Here is a 16,569-nt window from a genome sequence, read left to right as displayed (position 1 = left end):
TCATCACGAACCAACATTCAGCAGTCACCAAAATAAATGGAATAGTAAAAGGCTTCTGCCCAAAGAACTTCCACTTTAGGAACATTTGGTTTTTTTTTCCTAGAAAGCATTTGATACTAAGCAGTGCCCAACTTTGACAGGTATGAAATAAACCTAGTTATTAATTTTCAATACTGACGGCAAAAAAATTAATTGAGCATGTCATTCATTCATTAATCATTTCAGAACTAAATAACCAAACATGGCTCTTAGATTGGTTTTTGAAAGGATGTAAAAATAAATGAAAGTCTATTCTATCAACATTATAAGGAAGTGGATGTTGACTCAAGAATAGTGACAGCCCCAGTAAATCAGAATGATTCTTACATCTCAGGTCTGTATTGTTAATTTAACAGGATTGATAAAATTACATCCTGTCCTTTAAAAAAAATAAATAGACAAAGCATAAAAACATGTCAGTTCAAGGGAAGAAAACGTTAATTACTAACAACTGCAAAAAGAAATATTTTAGTTATGTCCTCGCTAGCTTTGAAACACGGACATAAAATGTTGACACACATTTCCAGTGATAAAAGGCCACTTCAGATTCACTGTAACCTCACTGAAAAACCTCACTGCTAAGATGCAATTACCTCCAGAATTGCAGCAGACATCCCCTCTGAAATGGAGCTGTTCACCACAGCAAAGCACCTTTTCATAGCAGCATGAAGATCATCTTGTGGTATCTCCTGTAATAAATGTACTCCAGGTGTCCTAGAAATCAAAAGGACACAGAGAGGACACCTCCTGAGAACGTGCTCTAACAATGCTTCTTAAAACTTAGGGCAACGGTGGAAGGTGGTCAGAGCGATTCAGGCACGGTTCTGATGCTAACCATCGCTTGCCCACGTGCAAGCCACTTTACCACGTTTGTGTTAGCTTTCTATCTACAGACGCGGCTACACGCTCAGTGAAGTATCCACTGCTATCTGCCCCTTCCTCGTCTGTCGTTCTCAGTTCTGCAGCTGATCACACAACGCTATGTATGCTCTGTTAACCGCAATCAGCCTCATAAACGAAGGAGCTGAGTTCAGTGCACAGGGGTGCAATTTTCCCTTTAAGAATTTGTGTAGTATAGGGAGGATGCCTGCAGAGGTTTAAGAAAAACAGACAGTTTAAATACTTCTGGAAATGGAGTGCCACCATCAGAACGGCCAACTGCAGGACATGCTGACTTTTCAGATGCTGGCTTTTGGGGATGGAGTGTGGTTCTGAAAGATCTCTTCTGCTTCTTCTTCTGTTATAAGCACTCTTCTGATCTGAAGGGTTACATTTCTACTGTCCTCGTCTTCCTTCCTCAGATCAATGAGGGTCAATCAAATTGAGGGTGAAGGGTGGAAAAATAGGGTAATTAGGTGTTCAGTCTCAGATGAAGTAAATGAGATCTTTAAGACTGGTGATCATTTTGAAAAGCCAGCATCTCCCCCTGCTTGCTGAGCCTGCTCCTGCCTCTTTAACCTCAACATGAGATCACTAAGCCAGATGGAAACACAAGTGCATTTGACATTAAAAGCAGCTCCCTGTCAACTAGGCTTTGTTAAACATTGCTTTTCTGGTTGTGCAGTAACATCCAGCTTCTGTAGAGATAAATAACTATATTAACTGGAGTATAAATGCATTATTATAGGAGTTGTTTCCCATTAATAACCTGATAAAGAACAAGAAACTTTACCTCTTGCTCAAAAAAATGGAATTGCAAAACACGTATTTTATGCAGATTTTATTATCAGATATTATCAATCAGAGATAATATGGTTTTTCTATTCAAGTCAGACAAGTCTAGGTTCTGCAGACACACACACAAATAAATCTCGTTTCTCTAACATTTATATCCTTCAATCAGGAAGCTTATAAAGTAGAGACAGAAGAAAAGCTACACAGGATTATCTTGTCCATCTACTCATTTACCCAACAGCAAGCATGCAAAAACTTGCAGAAGCCAGGATGAAAGAAAGAATGAAAAGACCCGAAAGAATAATAAAGTTAAATCACACTGCATTGGATGCGATTTAACACAAAACATGAAGAGATCCAGTTGTTCTTCTAATACTTAAAATGTACAGAATACCTAGTCTGAGAATGTTACATGCCAAATAATCAGCACACGTTTGTTAGTCATATATGGAGTTGTACATCTATGTTCCTCTGTATATACAAAAGAGCATTTACACACGATTTTAAAAGCTAGTCAGCCAACCGCTTTCACCTGGAGCAGATAAAAGGCTTAGCATTAACTTCTTACCTTTTAACTTTTTCCTTAACTTCACTTGTAAAAAGTGGATCAACCTAGAAAAGAATATACACACAGGTATATGGCACTACTTCAGCACGACAGCATGTTTGAAATACCCAGAAAACAAAAATAAATTTTAGCATATTTTTTACTAAAATATTTAAATGCTGAGCTTCAAAAATCATACCACAGATCTGTAACTTGGTAGTTACATGGGACTCTTCAGACGAGCGCTCTTGTGAGCGATTGGCACTTAGAATATCCAGCTAAGGGGGGGGAGTGCACAGCATAGCGGAGCGTGAATTGAGTCCTCCGCTCTCAACCTTTAAGTGACTACCCTAATGCAGTACAGCTTTGGGCTATTGGCAGAAGGGGAGGTTCCATTTCTTCTCCCCTGACATCCCTCTGGCTGCAGGTTCTAATTAGAGATAGATCTATTCAACATGAATGACTGTTTTCAGATGGCTCTGCTAAGGCTAACGTGATTCAAATGACTGATTTGACAACTTAAGTGAGGAACAATGCACTGATGTGCCAAGCAAGTGTCTGTCCCTTAACCAATGTGAGGAAGGAAAGGAACTTCTCAGGCTTTAGTTAACGCAGGAAGTAACCCACAGATGTTATGCACCGACAGAAACATTTGTTTGAAAACTAATAAACACAAAATTCTAAAATATACTCTAACATGAAGTCATCCTATAGTTATTAAGGAGTTGTCTAAGATGGGCAATTAGCTCCAGCAGGTTTATTTACAAACGTTAACTACACTATTTTCATTTAACATGATTAAAAGAAATAAACAGAACTCATAAAACAAATAAAACAAATCTTCAACTAAACATGAAGAACAGAACTAGACTTTTTTATTACAGCTGACTGACTGTATTAGATTAATTTATGATAGCTTGCACAGCATGCAACAGTTGTAAGCACTGGGAACAACATGGCTTATTTTTTTTAATGCATGTTAATGTTTTGGTTAGGGTTTTTTCCACATTATGAGATAGAGAACACACACACAGCATTTCAGAAAACTCGTTTGGAAAAGTCAGAATTTATAACTATGTGTACTTTGAACACGAGATTAATTATTTCATGAAAACAGGGCTTCATAAATTAAAAGATTCAAGTGAATCACTCTTGCACCAAGGAATGAATTCCTAAAGAATGCAGGAAATAAAAGGCTTGCATAACTGCTAAAGAAAGAATTTTTGGTAACAGCAGGGGGGGAAAACAAGTGCCCTTTCCTGAAGCACCACCTGATCCTGGTGACAGAGTATGAAACAGACCAATACGCTAACAGCACGTCATGTTACAGGTTCCTTGGATATTTCATAATGAACTTCACAATTGCTATTTCTATACAAATAACTTTTCAGTTTTTTCCCCAAAGCACTATTTTGATGCTGAGTTCCTCTCATGAGGAACTATACTCTGTTTCCATTAAAATAAATGGAGTACTTGCAAGTGATTTAATGAGCAGTGGGATATGGTCTTTTGTTCTTCTACCTTTAGAAGGATGAGGGAAAACTACAGTCTATGACTCATAAAATTTGTAAGATATTAATTTCTATCCCATCTCCTTCCGTGGAAGCCAAGAAATTGCCATCTGCCTCAAACAGAACAATCCTTCAAGCTGTATTCTTCTATTGGTAGATATTCCAAGAAGCCTGGCCTGAATATGAGAATTCACTTTAAATATTACTTTCAGGATGGGTGTAGCAATGACTTAGAGAAGTGATCCCCCTGAGCTACATTTAGTAACTTGAGGGGGCACAGTTATCTAACCACAGGCTCAGTATCACAGAAATTAGATACAACATAAGCTGTTCAGTAAGTTGGAAATGCACTTACAAGTTGTGAATGTTTCCAAAGCCAACTGACTATGGCAGGATGCCTAGCAACTTAGGAGACTCAGAAAAAGCTACTGAAAAGAAAAGTGTCTTACTTCCACCCAAAATGTCTCCACGATCCAGTTCTTCCACAGGTAGAGTGTTTGTTGTCAGATTTTATTTTTTTACCTACCAACGTAGCAGGCAAATACGATCATGAGTTACCTATCACCTTTTGTTAAAAAATAGAGCTGCTCATTTCATCAATTTAGCAGAAATCAGAGGAGGGCAGCTTGCATTGCATGAATACTTTCTATCAGAACAGATGAGATAAGATGACACATGGAACGGGGAGTGGGCACACAGCAAGAAACCACACCTAACAGGACCAGATCTGCTATTCAGGAAGTTCTACTCTGCTGACAGCGAAGAAACATCTGAGACATGTTTGACAGTGCAGAAAGTCACAGATCAAAGGCTGCACAAAGATGAAGGTGCCTGTTAAACACAGGGCCTACTGTGATCAAAATCTAGGAAACCTTCTATAAACACACTATTAAATTGCTGTCACATAAAAATCAACTCAGACAGAAGCAATGATCCAGAAACAGCTTCATTATAATGCTGGGACTACTGTGGCCAGCTAGACTTCATAGGGAAAACCAGGCCTTAGTACATTTAAAGTTTTGTCAATATCACCCACAGTACTGAAGAATGAAAAGCTCGATCTGCAACTATATTCAATACCAACAGGAAGAATTTGCTCAATTGCTCGGGTTTGTGAGGTTTTGGCAGCATCACTGTGAAAGGAATCAGCGTTATTCGCAGCAGCAGGTGACCCCACATTACAATTTTTATCTGATCGATTGTCAAATAGGCTCAGCAAGACTGAGCTTCCCCTACAACTGAAAACACAACTGTCACCTGCAAGGCAATAAAACCGGCCTGCAGCAAATGCAACAGAAATAGAAGATCCTTGCGAACATACTAAACCCGGCCATTCTACATCATCTTTTCCAGACACCAAATGCTCAAAGCAATTCTATGTCTTCTGGCTTAACCTGTAGCTCTGCTACTGCAATTTGGGACAATTAACAACTTGTAAAAAAAATGTAGTTTTAATTCAGATGAAACAATTTGGTAACTAGGATGTAAATGAATAAAACTTCTTCTCTAAGAAAACATAGGACCTTTCTAAGAAATATTGGAACAGCTCATTTCAACATTTCTAACACAAGTTTCATTTCCCAGGAGTTTTTCTTGAAGAACAAGCAAACAAAGGTTTAGAAGAGTTGTCACATTAATGGTAGCAGTAGCTCTTACCTTTTAAAAAATATCTCAGCGAGTAGGACACTTACTCAGGATGTAGCCAGCAGAATTTCGTATTTCTCAGCAGGGTAAAGATTATGAAATTGTATCTTTGTTTCCTATCTGATTTTACTAATTACTGTGCTCTAGGATAATCTGGAGCAGGTTATTGGACTTGTTTAGTTTAGATGTGTCAACAGCTGTTTCATTTTAGGCTAGCCCAGAAAACATACAGTACGTAACGGCCATCCATTATAAATAGATGGGCTGCATGACCCGATAGGTCCCTCCAACTCTGGAGGCAGATATTCGACTAAAACTCTCAGTAGGCATAGAAAGAAGTTGGACAGATGAAAAATAGCTTTCAGTGAAAAGCAGTATCATTACAAACACAGCAATATTCTGTACAGTCTACAAGAATGGTTAAGAATTACGCAGAGAGTACAAAGTGGGCTTCACGAGGTTACCCAACAGCTGGACATAAGTTTTGTGGCCTTTTTTAGTTTCATAAGCTTCTATTCTTGGAATTTAGAGCTGCTGAAAATTAGCTATTGTTTCAAATTTCATTACAGAAATGAACAAAAGGAAAACTGGAAAATAAATGCTAAAAAATTTACATTCTAGACAACCCATCCTTCAACACTCCTTAGGCTGCACCGTTGGAGACAATCATGCGTGGCAAATGCAGGGAAAAGGTTATATCTATGGAAGCAAAGCCAAAACCAGTGTGTGGGCCTTTTGCTCTTTATATTCTTAACTAATATAATCTTAATGTGCTTTTTTGCAATATTCACAATAAACATGACTTGCTTCACAGATTTTCTTAAGATTTTGTGGTTTGAGAAGTAGCATGAATAAGAAAGGTAGAGCTAAACCCAATAGAGCTGCAACTTATTTTCATCCTTAAGCAATATCTTAGTACTACGGGAGGAATATGTTTTAAAATGTTTTAAGGAGGTTCAGTTCTTGATCCCGCCTACGCACTGTCACAGGGTTATTTCTGGTAGCTTACTGTAAAGATGTTAGCTTATGAAAAAGTGAAACAAATTTAAAAAGATGACTAAAATGTTTAAAATCCTCACTGGAGGCAGCAAGTGCATCTTTTGATTCTAAAGCACAGCTTCATTACACCTGCTCTAGATTTGCCTTCCACATCAGTTGACTTCCAAATTGTTTTGTGTATTAGTGTGGAAAAAAATGCAGATAAAATGAAAATGTAAAAACAGCTTTTGAAAATAAAATTCTATGTCCCAAAATTTTCAAACAACAAAACTGAATGAGAAAATAGATAAATAGTTCTTATTTCCCCATTCAGATTTTCTTTATTTTCTTATAAAGCAGGCTGCCTGCACGTTTTCAGGTTCATGTGAAGATGAATCAGAGGTGAGACTTCTAAAGGGGCACGAACACATTACCCAGATGAAACAGTGAAGCTTTTCGTACCCTTTCAGCATCAGCAAGAGTTTGTTTCAGCTGCCTACTCATACCTTTTCCACCGGTTTGATTAAGACTACAGGCTGCCTTTTCAAGGCTTCTGCTGCTATGGATATAGCACAACCGATTTCCTTCTCAAAAGCCCTGCAATTAGTTTTATTAGTTTAGCGTAAAGTATGTTCCCTTGACAGAGGCAACATACTAGAAGCAGAATAAGCAGGACATTCTCCCAGCAGCTCCACCTGGTCCCTGTGCAGGGCTGTGGGAAGCTGTGGGCATGAACCTCATTTTGCACAGAATTCGGAGAAGCACTTCAGTGGCTCAGAGGCATCTTTCCTCCTCTCCCTCACCAAGTCACAGTGCAGTCGCTACTGTTGAGGATCTGGCCCACAGCAAATATTTAGGTAGGGTATTGGTTAGACTGAGATTTGGAAATATTCATCTTTCTCTCATGGTTCTGAAAATAACCATGAAACCTTGTAGTTTTGCAGTTTTTCAGCACTGTACTTAACAGAAATAATAAAAACATTTACATGTTCATGGACGGTTTCTTCCTAAAGGCCTCAGTTTCTGCAGGTGATATCAGACAGATCTCAAACTGGAAATAACTGAAAATAATGGTGGATACTCAAACACCAAGTTTTCGGAGACCATTAGGAAGGAAAGGACTGGCAGAAAATTTATACAATCCTTTACTCCCTTATAAGCATTCAAAACAGACTCAGACTTGGCTGAAGTGGTGCGTGCTTCCCTCTTCAGCGAAGTTCGGTCTTGTTACTCCCTCAAAAATCACGCTACTTGATTTAAGAATACTGGGGTGGAGTTGGGAGGGTTCAATAGCTGTTCTTGTTTATCTTCATGCTTCATAAGCCCACGTTTTCAGACCTTTCTCCACAACTAGAAGACTATTTCATAATAATGACTATCAGAGTTTTGATTTTTAAACTGTTTCGGGAGCTGGTGCTTCATGAAAAGCAAACCATTGCTGAGAACTCATGACACCATTTTGAGACAGCAGCCCAACCGTACGTTTTATCTAAAGAGACAGCAATCGCAGAAGAGCTGCCATTTAAGTGCTCGACCCTGTTGTGAAGAAAGAGAATTAGAAGTTTTAACTTCCAAATTTGTTGGCCAACATTTTTACCAAAATCCACAGAATTCCTTTGGAAGGAATGATACCAATTCTAAGCTTAATCTGAGACGTGGACATATAAGAATGACTTAGTTTCTGATTTTTATTTACTTTATTCAACCCCACTGTCCCTCTCAGATATCTGTATCCCAGCTGTTACTGCACTCAGATCCTATATGCGAAACAGATTTCACCAATTTTATTTGTCAGCTCAAGCTCTGTCCTTTCTGTCTGGTGTCAGACAGAAACCTAACATCATTCTGCACCTGCTGACAACTGTTAATTGTGTATGAATTGAGAATACCAGAAATGGCATCAAAATCTAAATGCAATGGAACAAAGATGCAATCCTCCACGTGAAGAAAAGATGTAAGAACAAGGGTGACGAGCATCTGATATCACCTTCACAGTATTAAAGATTCTCATTAACAATACCTGCTAAAAAATATCATCTGGATGGCAATTGTTGCTTTTCAAAACATCTGATAGGTTCATTTAGAAATTATTCGTATTGAAATAGGCATTTCTAATATTTTATTTGCAAGAGTTCACATTTTTAGTACTTTCTGATTCTCTAAAAATTTTTGTACTATCCCACAGGTATAAAAAAAGAAGCCAATATTAGAATCCAAATATTTTGATACTTTTTATTTTCAGAAGTTGCTTCTGTAGTCACATGAAACACTACATGTTTTGCTCTAAGAAACCATAATAGATTAATAGCATGTGCTTGAGCTAGACATAAAATTATAGTAATCCAGCTGCAAACAGCCACTATAAAACTAGCCAAAGTCTTCTAAACAAAAAGAAATCATTATATGTAAAACAAATCTATAGCTGCTGTACTCTATTTCAGTGGTATTGATAACAGTTTGCATTAATAAAATCCTAACAATAGAGTTGGGCTATCTCAGTGCGTATCCTCTTAGAAAAACCCTCTTAGCTGCTCTCTCTTCTGCAGTGCAAAAGCAGAGAACGTGCTGAGTGAGGAGGCCTTTTAGCCGACAGCAGAACTCTGAACTTTGGAAGTCCAAGGACTGGAATTGCTTCCACTTCCACAGTTTAGACCTGCTGTGAACAGCCTTTAGAGCTGCTAGGTTTGTACCTTCTTATCTCTAACAGTGAGAAGTCCTCTGACTCAGGTGCCATTTGGAAAGAATTACTGCGACATTCAGATGTGACTAAACGGAAGTATTTAGGAATAAACATACAAATAAAACAAAAGTTACAACAGCAACTTACTGCAGGTCCAATTATGCCCAGATGGACACTGGGATCCTTTCTGTGCCAATCTAAAACAGAAGAGGAACATCTTTTTTATTAACCAAAATTATTAATTTTTAGTCTAATTTAATTCTTTCTCCAAAATCAATGTAAATACATGCACGAATAAAAAAGAATTAGGCAAATATTGCATTATTACTTAAAAGACTGAATGTGTAGCAGATTTCATGCTCAGCCTTCACGTTACTCCTCAGAATTCAAACTATTAGCATATCTGAAAGTTAGTATTTAGCATTTCTGCTTCATGCAATCTCTTATGATTCAAGGGTTATTTAACGGAGCTCTGATATTAATTTTGAATCATCTCAAGAGAACAATGCTCTATATAATGCAGTGACTGTGGCCACTCAGCCAACATTTTTTTTCTCTATAAAGGAACATGTGGAAGCAACTGCAACCATTACAATTAATACTCAGTTATATGCACACGAGAAATCTGCTGTTCAATACCAGAACAGAACAAAATGAGTTACTGGACTTTAATAAACTACATTTGTTACTAATCGTCACAAGTTGGTAAAAGCTTATAAAAGTAAGCAGAATAGCAGAGGCAAAACTTCCAACTTGGCATACCTGAACCTTTGACAGACACAAACAGAACCTAGCAAAACATTCACCTACGTGACCATGAGAAAACTTCGGCCCAGTTTACAGTGTTGAGCCATAGTGATGGATGGTAAATTTGCTTGTAACTTCAATGACGTCAATTAGCCACATGCAAATCAGTGTAAGAGCCACAGAGCAGCAAGATAAAAAAAGTTATTTTGAAGTAGGTGAACTCTTCTTTTGTCTTCCATTAATATTGTATGTAACAGCAATGTAGTTTTCCCAGCAAGTAAAATCATCAAATATTGCTTTGATTTTAGTGCTCAGTTATTCCCAGCAGGCTGGAAAAGACGCAGTACAGATATAATGTGTTGAACAGATCAATGGTTACATGAGCATTTCTTTTTTTAAAATGTAAATATGTTATTAAGTTTTCGGCAATGAATAAAACAGCTTATGCCAAACTTGCAAACATTAAAAGAAATGCAGCTGAATCCAGGGACAAAACAAGGGTATTGAAATAGCAGGTACCTACCTGAAAATGCATCTACTAAGTACAGAGGGTCTTTGACTCTTCGAAGTCCACAGATCAAAAGAAACATATGTAAACTGCCTGTATCTGTAGGAATGTCTGGAACAAATAATTTTAAAAATCTGAATGCAGATAAAAAAAGCTGAACACTCCAAATTGTTTCATGAATGAACACACAAAGTGGTAAAAGCAGTAATAGGGTGGATTCTGAAAAATTCCCATTACTGTCCCCTCCATTTCTTGCTCTCGCATCTATTCCCAAATCAGCTCAGTGGAGAACTTAATCACGCACACCATTTTATAGGGCACAGGGGTTTATTTCCAGAGGCAGTGCATGTGCAGGATTTGCAGAAATGGCCAGTGGCTGGTGTTGAACACCAGAACCCAGCTTTCAGTGACAAGGCGACTATACAAATCAGTATGTTTCTCAATTTTTCTACCCATAAGAAGAAAAAAAATTGCATCCATATAATAACTCAACACCTGTTTCAAGGACATTTTGAGGTTTAGTCAATCAAAGGCTGTAGGGATTAGAGCTCTTGATCTGACACTTTTTGTTAGAAAAGAGCAGGTAAATATCCCATAGTTATCTATCCCTAATATGCCAGCCCTGCTACAGAATAATTAACTAGAAGTTAAATTACTGCAAAGAATTTATTTTAACTTTATTGCTATGAAACACAAACAAAAAAATAATTTGGGAAAAATATCAACATGGGAGTTTTTAACATTGAAAATCTCTCTTGCAAATACACAGCAACAACCCATAAAAACAATTTTGTAGGCTATATTAGAAAAAAGATCTGATGTATGATATTGCAGTTGCCATTGGCTCTATGACAGCACAATTAATTCAGAACATACTTCTGGAGAAGGGTCACTATGTGATGAACTTTGGTAAAATGTGTTTACGATAAAACAACATAATTCACAAATTGCTGAATGAACACACACACCAACAACATAATTTAATAAACACTAGAGGGGTTGAAATATTCATGTTTGATTTACCGTACTGAACAAATCAGTTTGCTGTCCTTCAGCTCACCTATTTATTGAGCTCATGGCAAGGACGGATGACATGTATTGTCTAACACCAGGCATTTCAACCACTGCTGAACACTGCAGAGCTCCCTTCTCCGAGGCCGCCTCCTCCTCCCTTTTTCCTTCCACTCTCCACCAGCTGCAGGAACAACTCAGCTGCTTATACAGCGTCATTGAGCTGCTGCAATTTGTAATTCAAGACCACTCAAACTTGGTACCGGCTTACATTTCCTCATGGTGTTGTATAACTTTACAGGGTCTGCTCCAGGTCCTGGAAGAAATATGCCAGGAATATCTCCCTTCATGCCAAGTAACTGCATTAACATGAGCTCTGCATCAAACCTCTATTTTGTGCGAGGAGGAGAATCAACAGAGTGGCGATTCATGACATACGCAAATGCGATTGCCTTTAAAAATAAAAACCAGTTCAGGGACTTTTAAATGCTCCCTGTCACAGGGTTCATTACTGAGACTGTTTCATTTAACGTAAACAGCTTGAATTACCAAAGGCAGCTGCTGAAGACACGGTAAGTAATATTTTACTGGTTATTGGACCAACAGATAATTTGTAATTTATAATACACAAATATTTGGATTGAAAAAGGCATTCTTTTGGTGCAATGGGTCATTCATACTGTTTAAGACATGCAGCAGCATTTTCAATTCATGACAAGCACAAAACAGATTACTAGAAAGTGTCAGCAAAATTCAGATTGCATTTTAACTATCCATATGGCACAAATATTCATTTTAAATTATGAACTACCAGATACTGATGTTCAGCTCTGGCTATTTTAGAATAAACTTCAGTTAGCACTGAAAGCTCAGACCATAGTGAGAAACCAGGTCTTCCTCTTCTCACGTAGAGACACTAGAATTATTGCACTCTTGGTGTGACAGTACATTAATCAACATTAACTATGCTTGAAATAACTGCTTCTTTTTATCTCTTAACATCTTTTAGTTTCTATCTTAATAGCTTTCAGTCTTCCATTTTATTAGATAAGGGTTTAAAGTGCTCTGACAATGAGAAGCCCGAACAGACTGTTTCTGTGCAGTCCTGGCTGCCGTTCTGCTCCCTGTACAAAAACCTCAACCTGAAAGAGAAGCAGGAAACCGGCCCTACAGCCGGTAATCATACCTTGTAATCTGGATTTTGCCATGCAGTTCATGTGTTTAAAGGCGTTTAAAGGTTCTTCTCCCAGGAATCTCATCAATAACAGTCTAATTATTCCACTAGTGAAATTACCCAAGATACTATTTATTAATGGAAATAGCCCGCTTATTTGACCTCTATTATTCTGAAAATTAAAAATATACTATTTGAAATATATTACTTGGAAATACATTCACAAGCTTGAACTCTCACTGCAGACTATCCCCTTCATGCAACTTTACAAAGCCCTACTTGTCTATCATGAAGTTTTATGCACTTTTCTCTGAAATAGCAGATACTGGGTACACTGGACCACAGACTGGATCCTACACGGCATTTCTGAAAACTGTCATAGAAGAGCTGGTCTAAAAAGGATTTGCCTCTGCTGTTCAATTTAGTGAAGTGAGAATGAGTTGTAATTTTATTTTATTGTACGCTTAGTCATCACCTAATTTCTTTTTACAGGCAGACTTTCCCCACTCCATCCACTTGGAAGCATATGAAGACATTCCTGAGAAGACTGCACTACCAGCACATCACTGCCACTGTTCAGTGCTGGGACCTTACTCGTTCTCTGCCTGCTTAAGATCAAACTTCAGCAGCACTTGTGTATCTTGTTAGCTTTCTGCTCATTCGCTGAAAATGGTTAAATTCACACATCAAGATGGTGCCTGCATCAGTTTTTTCCCACCTGTTGCTTTCTCAAGCCTTGCTAGCACCCCTTGCTGTGAAAAAAGAAAAAAAAAAAAAAAGTAGCCATTTGTAGAACAAAGCAATCATTTCAGTATGCTTTGTCCTCACAGGAATGCTGAGAAGGGGAACATATTAAGAGAATAACTGCAGTAGCTGCCTTTACCAGCTATGGCCATCAGCTGGGTGAAAACTGGTATTTGAAAGATGACAGTTTTTCTTTTTCCTTGAGTTTAAACAAGACTTCCAGCGTGTGAATTTTTGCTATCATTCTGCCTTTCCCACATAGGCTACTTAATCTGTAATAAGATACTACCGTCTCCTGTAACTCAGTTCTCAAATGGAAATACATCAGTATGGCACAATCCACTGATTTGCTCTGTTGATACATTCGCTGTGTCACTATCTTGTCTGAATGACATGCAAACACCCAAATAACAGAGAAACACTTGTGTCTGTTTCTCCCCATTTCTGTTACTGTTACAAAAGCAAAGATTTGAAACAGCACACTGTGCTTCATTATCTCTTAGCTCATGCATCCTTCTGTTTGCTTCGCAAAGAAAATACAAAATGGAAAGATTTGTACATAATCACTGGCAATAAAAAAAAGAAAAAAGACTGCACGGTGTGTTTTCCAGCCATCATTCAGAACCACTATACACTAAATGCAAGTCAAGTCTTACCACTAATCAACGTCTCCTTCAGTGTCAAAAATAATTCTTTAATGTCAGTAAGAGATGCTCCTTTAAACACATGTTGTCAGGATTTGCCTATGGCTGTAGTGTGATTTGTTACATTGGCTTTATCTATAAAAAACAGCTGCGCATTGGCCACAGCTAGTCTTGAGCCTGCTTAGCAGGTCACCTGTTTAGCAAGATGCGAGAGGTCAAAACGAGAACAGGGATTGATAGGATTATGAAAACTCGCTCCTCTCATCAGCTTGACTGTATGCTGTCCTGATATGCCACAGAGGACCACAAACAAATGAGCTGCAGGTGAGCTGAAATGAGACAGACACCGTGGAAGATTAAGACTGACATGGAACTACCCGTCACGCAACTCCTTTGCCATGATGGAGCAGAGGTGGTGTTACACTGCTCAAAAGTGAAACACAGCCACATAGCATTGGCGCTTAAAATTTCAGACTTGAATTGCATGATCAAAAGGGTATCCAAGTGCTGTGCCAGTGTATTTGTGGATGGTATTGGAACTTGGCACGAAATATATTGGCTAATAGATGAAATGTGACTAATACTCAGGGTTCGTGTTCTCCTGCTGGCTGTGATTCGGAGTCATGGCATGGCCTAGAGAAAGTTTCTCAAATCTGGATTTATCCATCTAGACTTACCCATTCATCTGCAAGCAGGATAGTAATTACTTGACATGAAGCAAGGGCACTGGGTTTAACTTTTGGTAAACTGTTTTGAGGTCTTCAGTTGCAAGACAGAATGAGAGAGTGGAGTATATTAAACGTGGAAAACATTTTCGTAATGCAACACTGGAAATAAGCAGTTTATTATTTAAGATTTCATTGGCTCCTACTTTGTTCCTTATCTGAAACAGTATCACTGTCACATCAACTATTTCACTATTAAGACACACTATGACAGTTTACACTTCACCCTTTAGAAAAACCTGTACTTAGATGCCAGGATAGCAAAGGATGAACACAGCTAACGCAAAAGCCTAAATCATTTCTGAAGCATTAGTGAGGGTTTTGTTTTTCTAAGAAAGGCAAGAATAAGTTGAAGCGTTGTCTTTCAAAAGTCAGCTGTTAAAAACAAGCTGCTCAGACCAGCCAAGTTTTGCAGCTTGTTTGATATGGCAGTGTCCTGCCGCAGTACAGCTTTCAACAGGCTGCCTGACTTAATATTGACTCTGAAGTTTCTTTAATTGAAATCACTGATGACACAGAACCTTGGCAATTATTATTCCAATTAGGTCTTATTTCAGCAACATACTTAACCGCCTGCAGATCGCAAACCTTTATTAATGTTTTATAAAGTCGAGCTTTTCTTTTACAAAGCGATTTGTTTCTTAGGAATTACGGGGAAGTGGAGGTAATAACTATAGCCAACTTGTTTATATTGCTATTCAAATTCAGTAGTGAATAATTGCTAGAGATGCTGATATGTTCATGAAGTCAAAAGAAGTTAAATAAACTTCTAACTTCGCAGCAATCCTTTTTTCTTGTTTCTCATTATTTCTAACAGACCAGACAACAAAAAGCCCTATGCTTTCAGATCTATTGAGGAACACAGTTTACTGCTGCTATCACATCATTATTTCTGTGGTCAGCTATATATCTGCACAAACTTTTACTATTTAATTTTTCTTACGTAGGTCTTTTTCCAGCATAGGTTTAGGAAAATATAATGCCTCTGTAAAACCCTGTCTGTGTCATGGCAGTTTATGTAAACTTTTCAAGATCTGAAGACAGACGTGCTATGAAGCAGAAATTACCTAAGAGTAGAAAAATCAAACTACAAAAGCATCTTGCATATTTTATTTGATAGTGCAATAAAGCTTCTGATCCTACGATTCTCTGTCACTTTTCAGGAAACCACTTTTCAGTGTTATCTGCTGGGTAGACGAGCTTTCTCAGTTCATTAGTATAGACTTTGTTAGTTATCTATGTCTTCTAATCACATGATGTTTAAGTGTTTATTACGTTTTCATCTTACAAGCTTCAGCCACATTCCACTGAAATCAAAAGGAGCCTTTCATCATGGTCTGATGACATCAAGCCTGTCTGTGATGTTAGGAAGCTATGCTCCATCCTTGAGCTAAGTTCTTTGAGAAGATCGCTCTCAGTTTTGGCATTTACTTAAGACTGTCCTGTCATTTTCTGTCAAACAGTTTTCAGCAAAAGCCTGAAGTTTCATTGTCTCTCTCCAGCCTACAGACAGGCATCTAAAACTGCTAACAAAACTGATTATGCTGTATATAGATTCCTGTATTATAAGGTCAGAATAAAACATTTTGATCTGGTTGGATCTCCAGACTGACAGAGGCTGTAGTACCTCCCCTAAATAGCCTGAGTTACTAAATATACTGAAAACATTGTCTTCTTAAAGTCTGTGTTGAAATCTGCACTTGGTTCAGCTTTTTGGTTTGGCTACTGTTGTTTAGTCTCATCCACAGTAGACAAAGGCTGTGAAGCTGACTGTTAACCAGAATGCAAATTAACTTTAAAAGCTCTTTTTTTTTTTTTTTGTAGGTAAATGTTTTAATAGCCAGCCACCGAAAATACTGCAGTTAGGAGCTGGCACACAAATATGACACAAACATCACCTCTGCAACTCTCAACTTTGCTGCTGAGACTATGAAAAAATACTA

At 37.9% G+C, this 16,569-nt stretch overlaps 1 protein-coding gene across 3 annotated transcripts in view; it reads right to left on the bottom strand.

Annotated features, from left to right (window-relative positions):
- The window catches only part of GLT1D1 (glycosyltransferase 1 domain containing 1), a 59,553-nt gene that overhangs the window by 14,863 nt on the left and 28,121 nt on the right, over positions 1–16,569 (bottom strand). For all 3 annotated transcript variants that reach the window (XM_075110804.1, XM_075110805.1, XM_075110806.1), the window contains exons 7-10: positions 10,344–10,439; positions 9,221–9,270; positions 2,282–2,325; positions 633–753 (exon numbers count right to left, since the gene is read on the bottom strand). In XM_075110804.1, coding sequence (XP_074966905.1) covers positions 633–753; positions 2,282–2,325; positions 9,221–9,270; positions 10,344–10,439 — 311 coding nt within the window. The remainder of the gene's footprint in view (positions 1–632; positions 754–2,281; positions 2,326–9,220; positions 9,271–10,343; positions 10,440–16,569) is intronic.

The sequence above is a fragment of the Phalacrocorax aristotelis genome, chromosome 15 (genome assembly GCF_949628215.1).
Source record: "Phalacrocorax aristotelis chromosome 15, bGulAri2.1, whole genome shotgun sequence".
Taxonomy (NCBI): Eukaryota; Metazoa; Chordata; class Aves; order Suliformes; family Phalacrocoracidae; genus Phalacrocorax; species Phalacrocorax aristotelis.
Note: the sequence above shows the minus strand (reverse complement) of the source record. Positions and strands in the feature narration are given on the sequence as shown.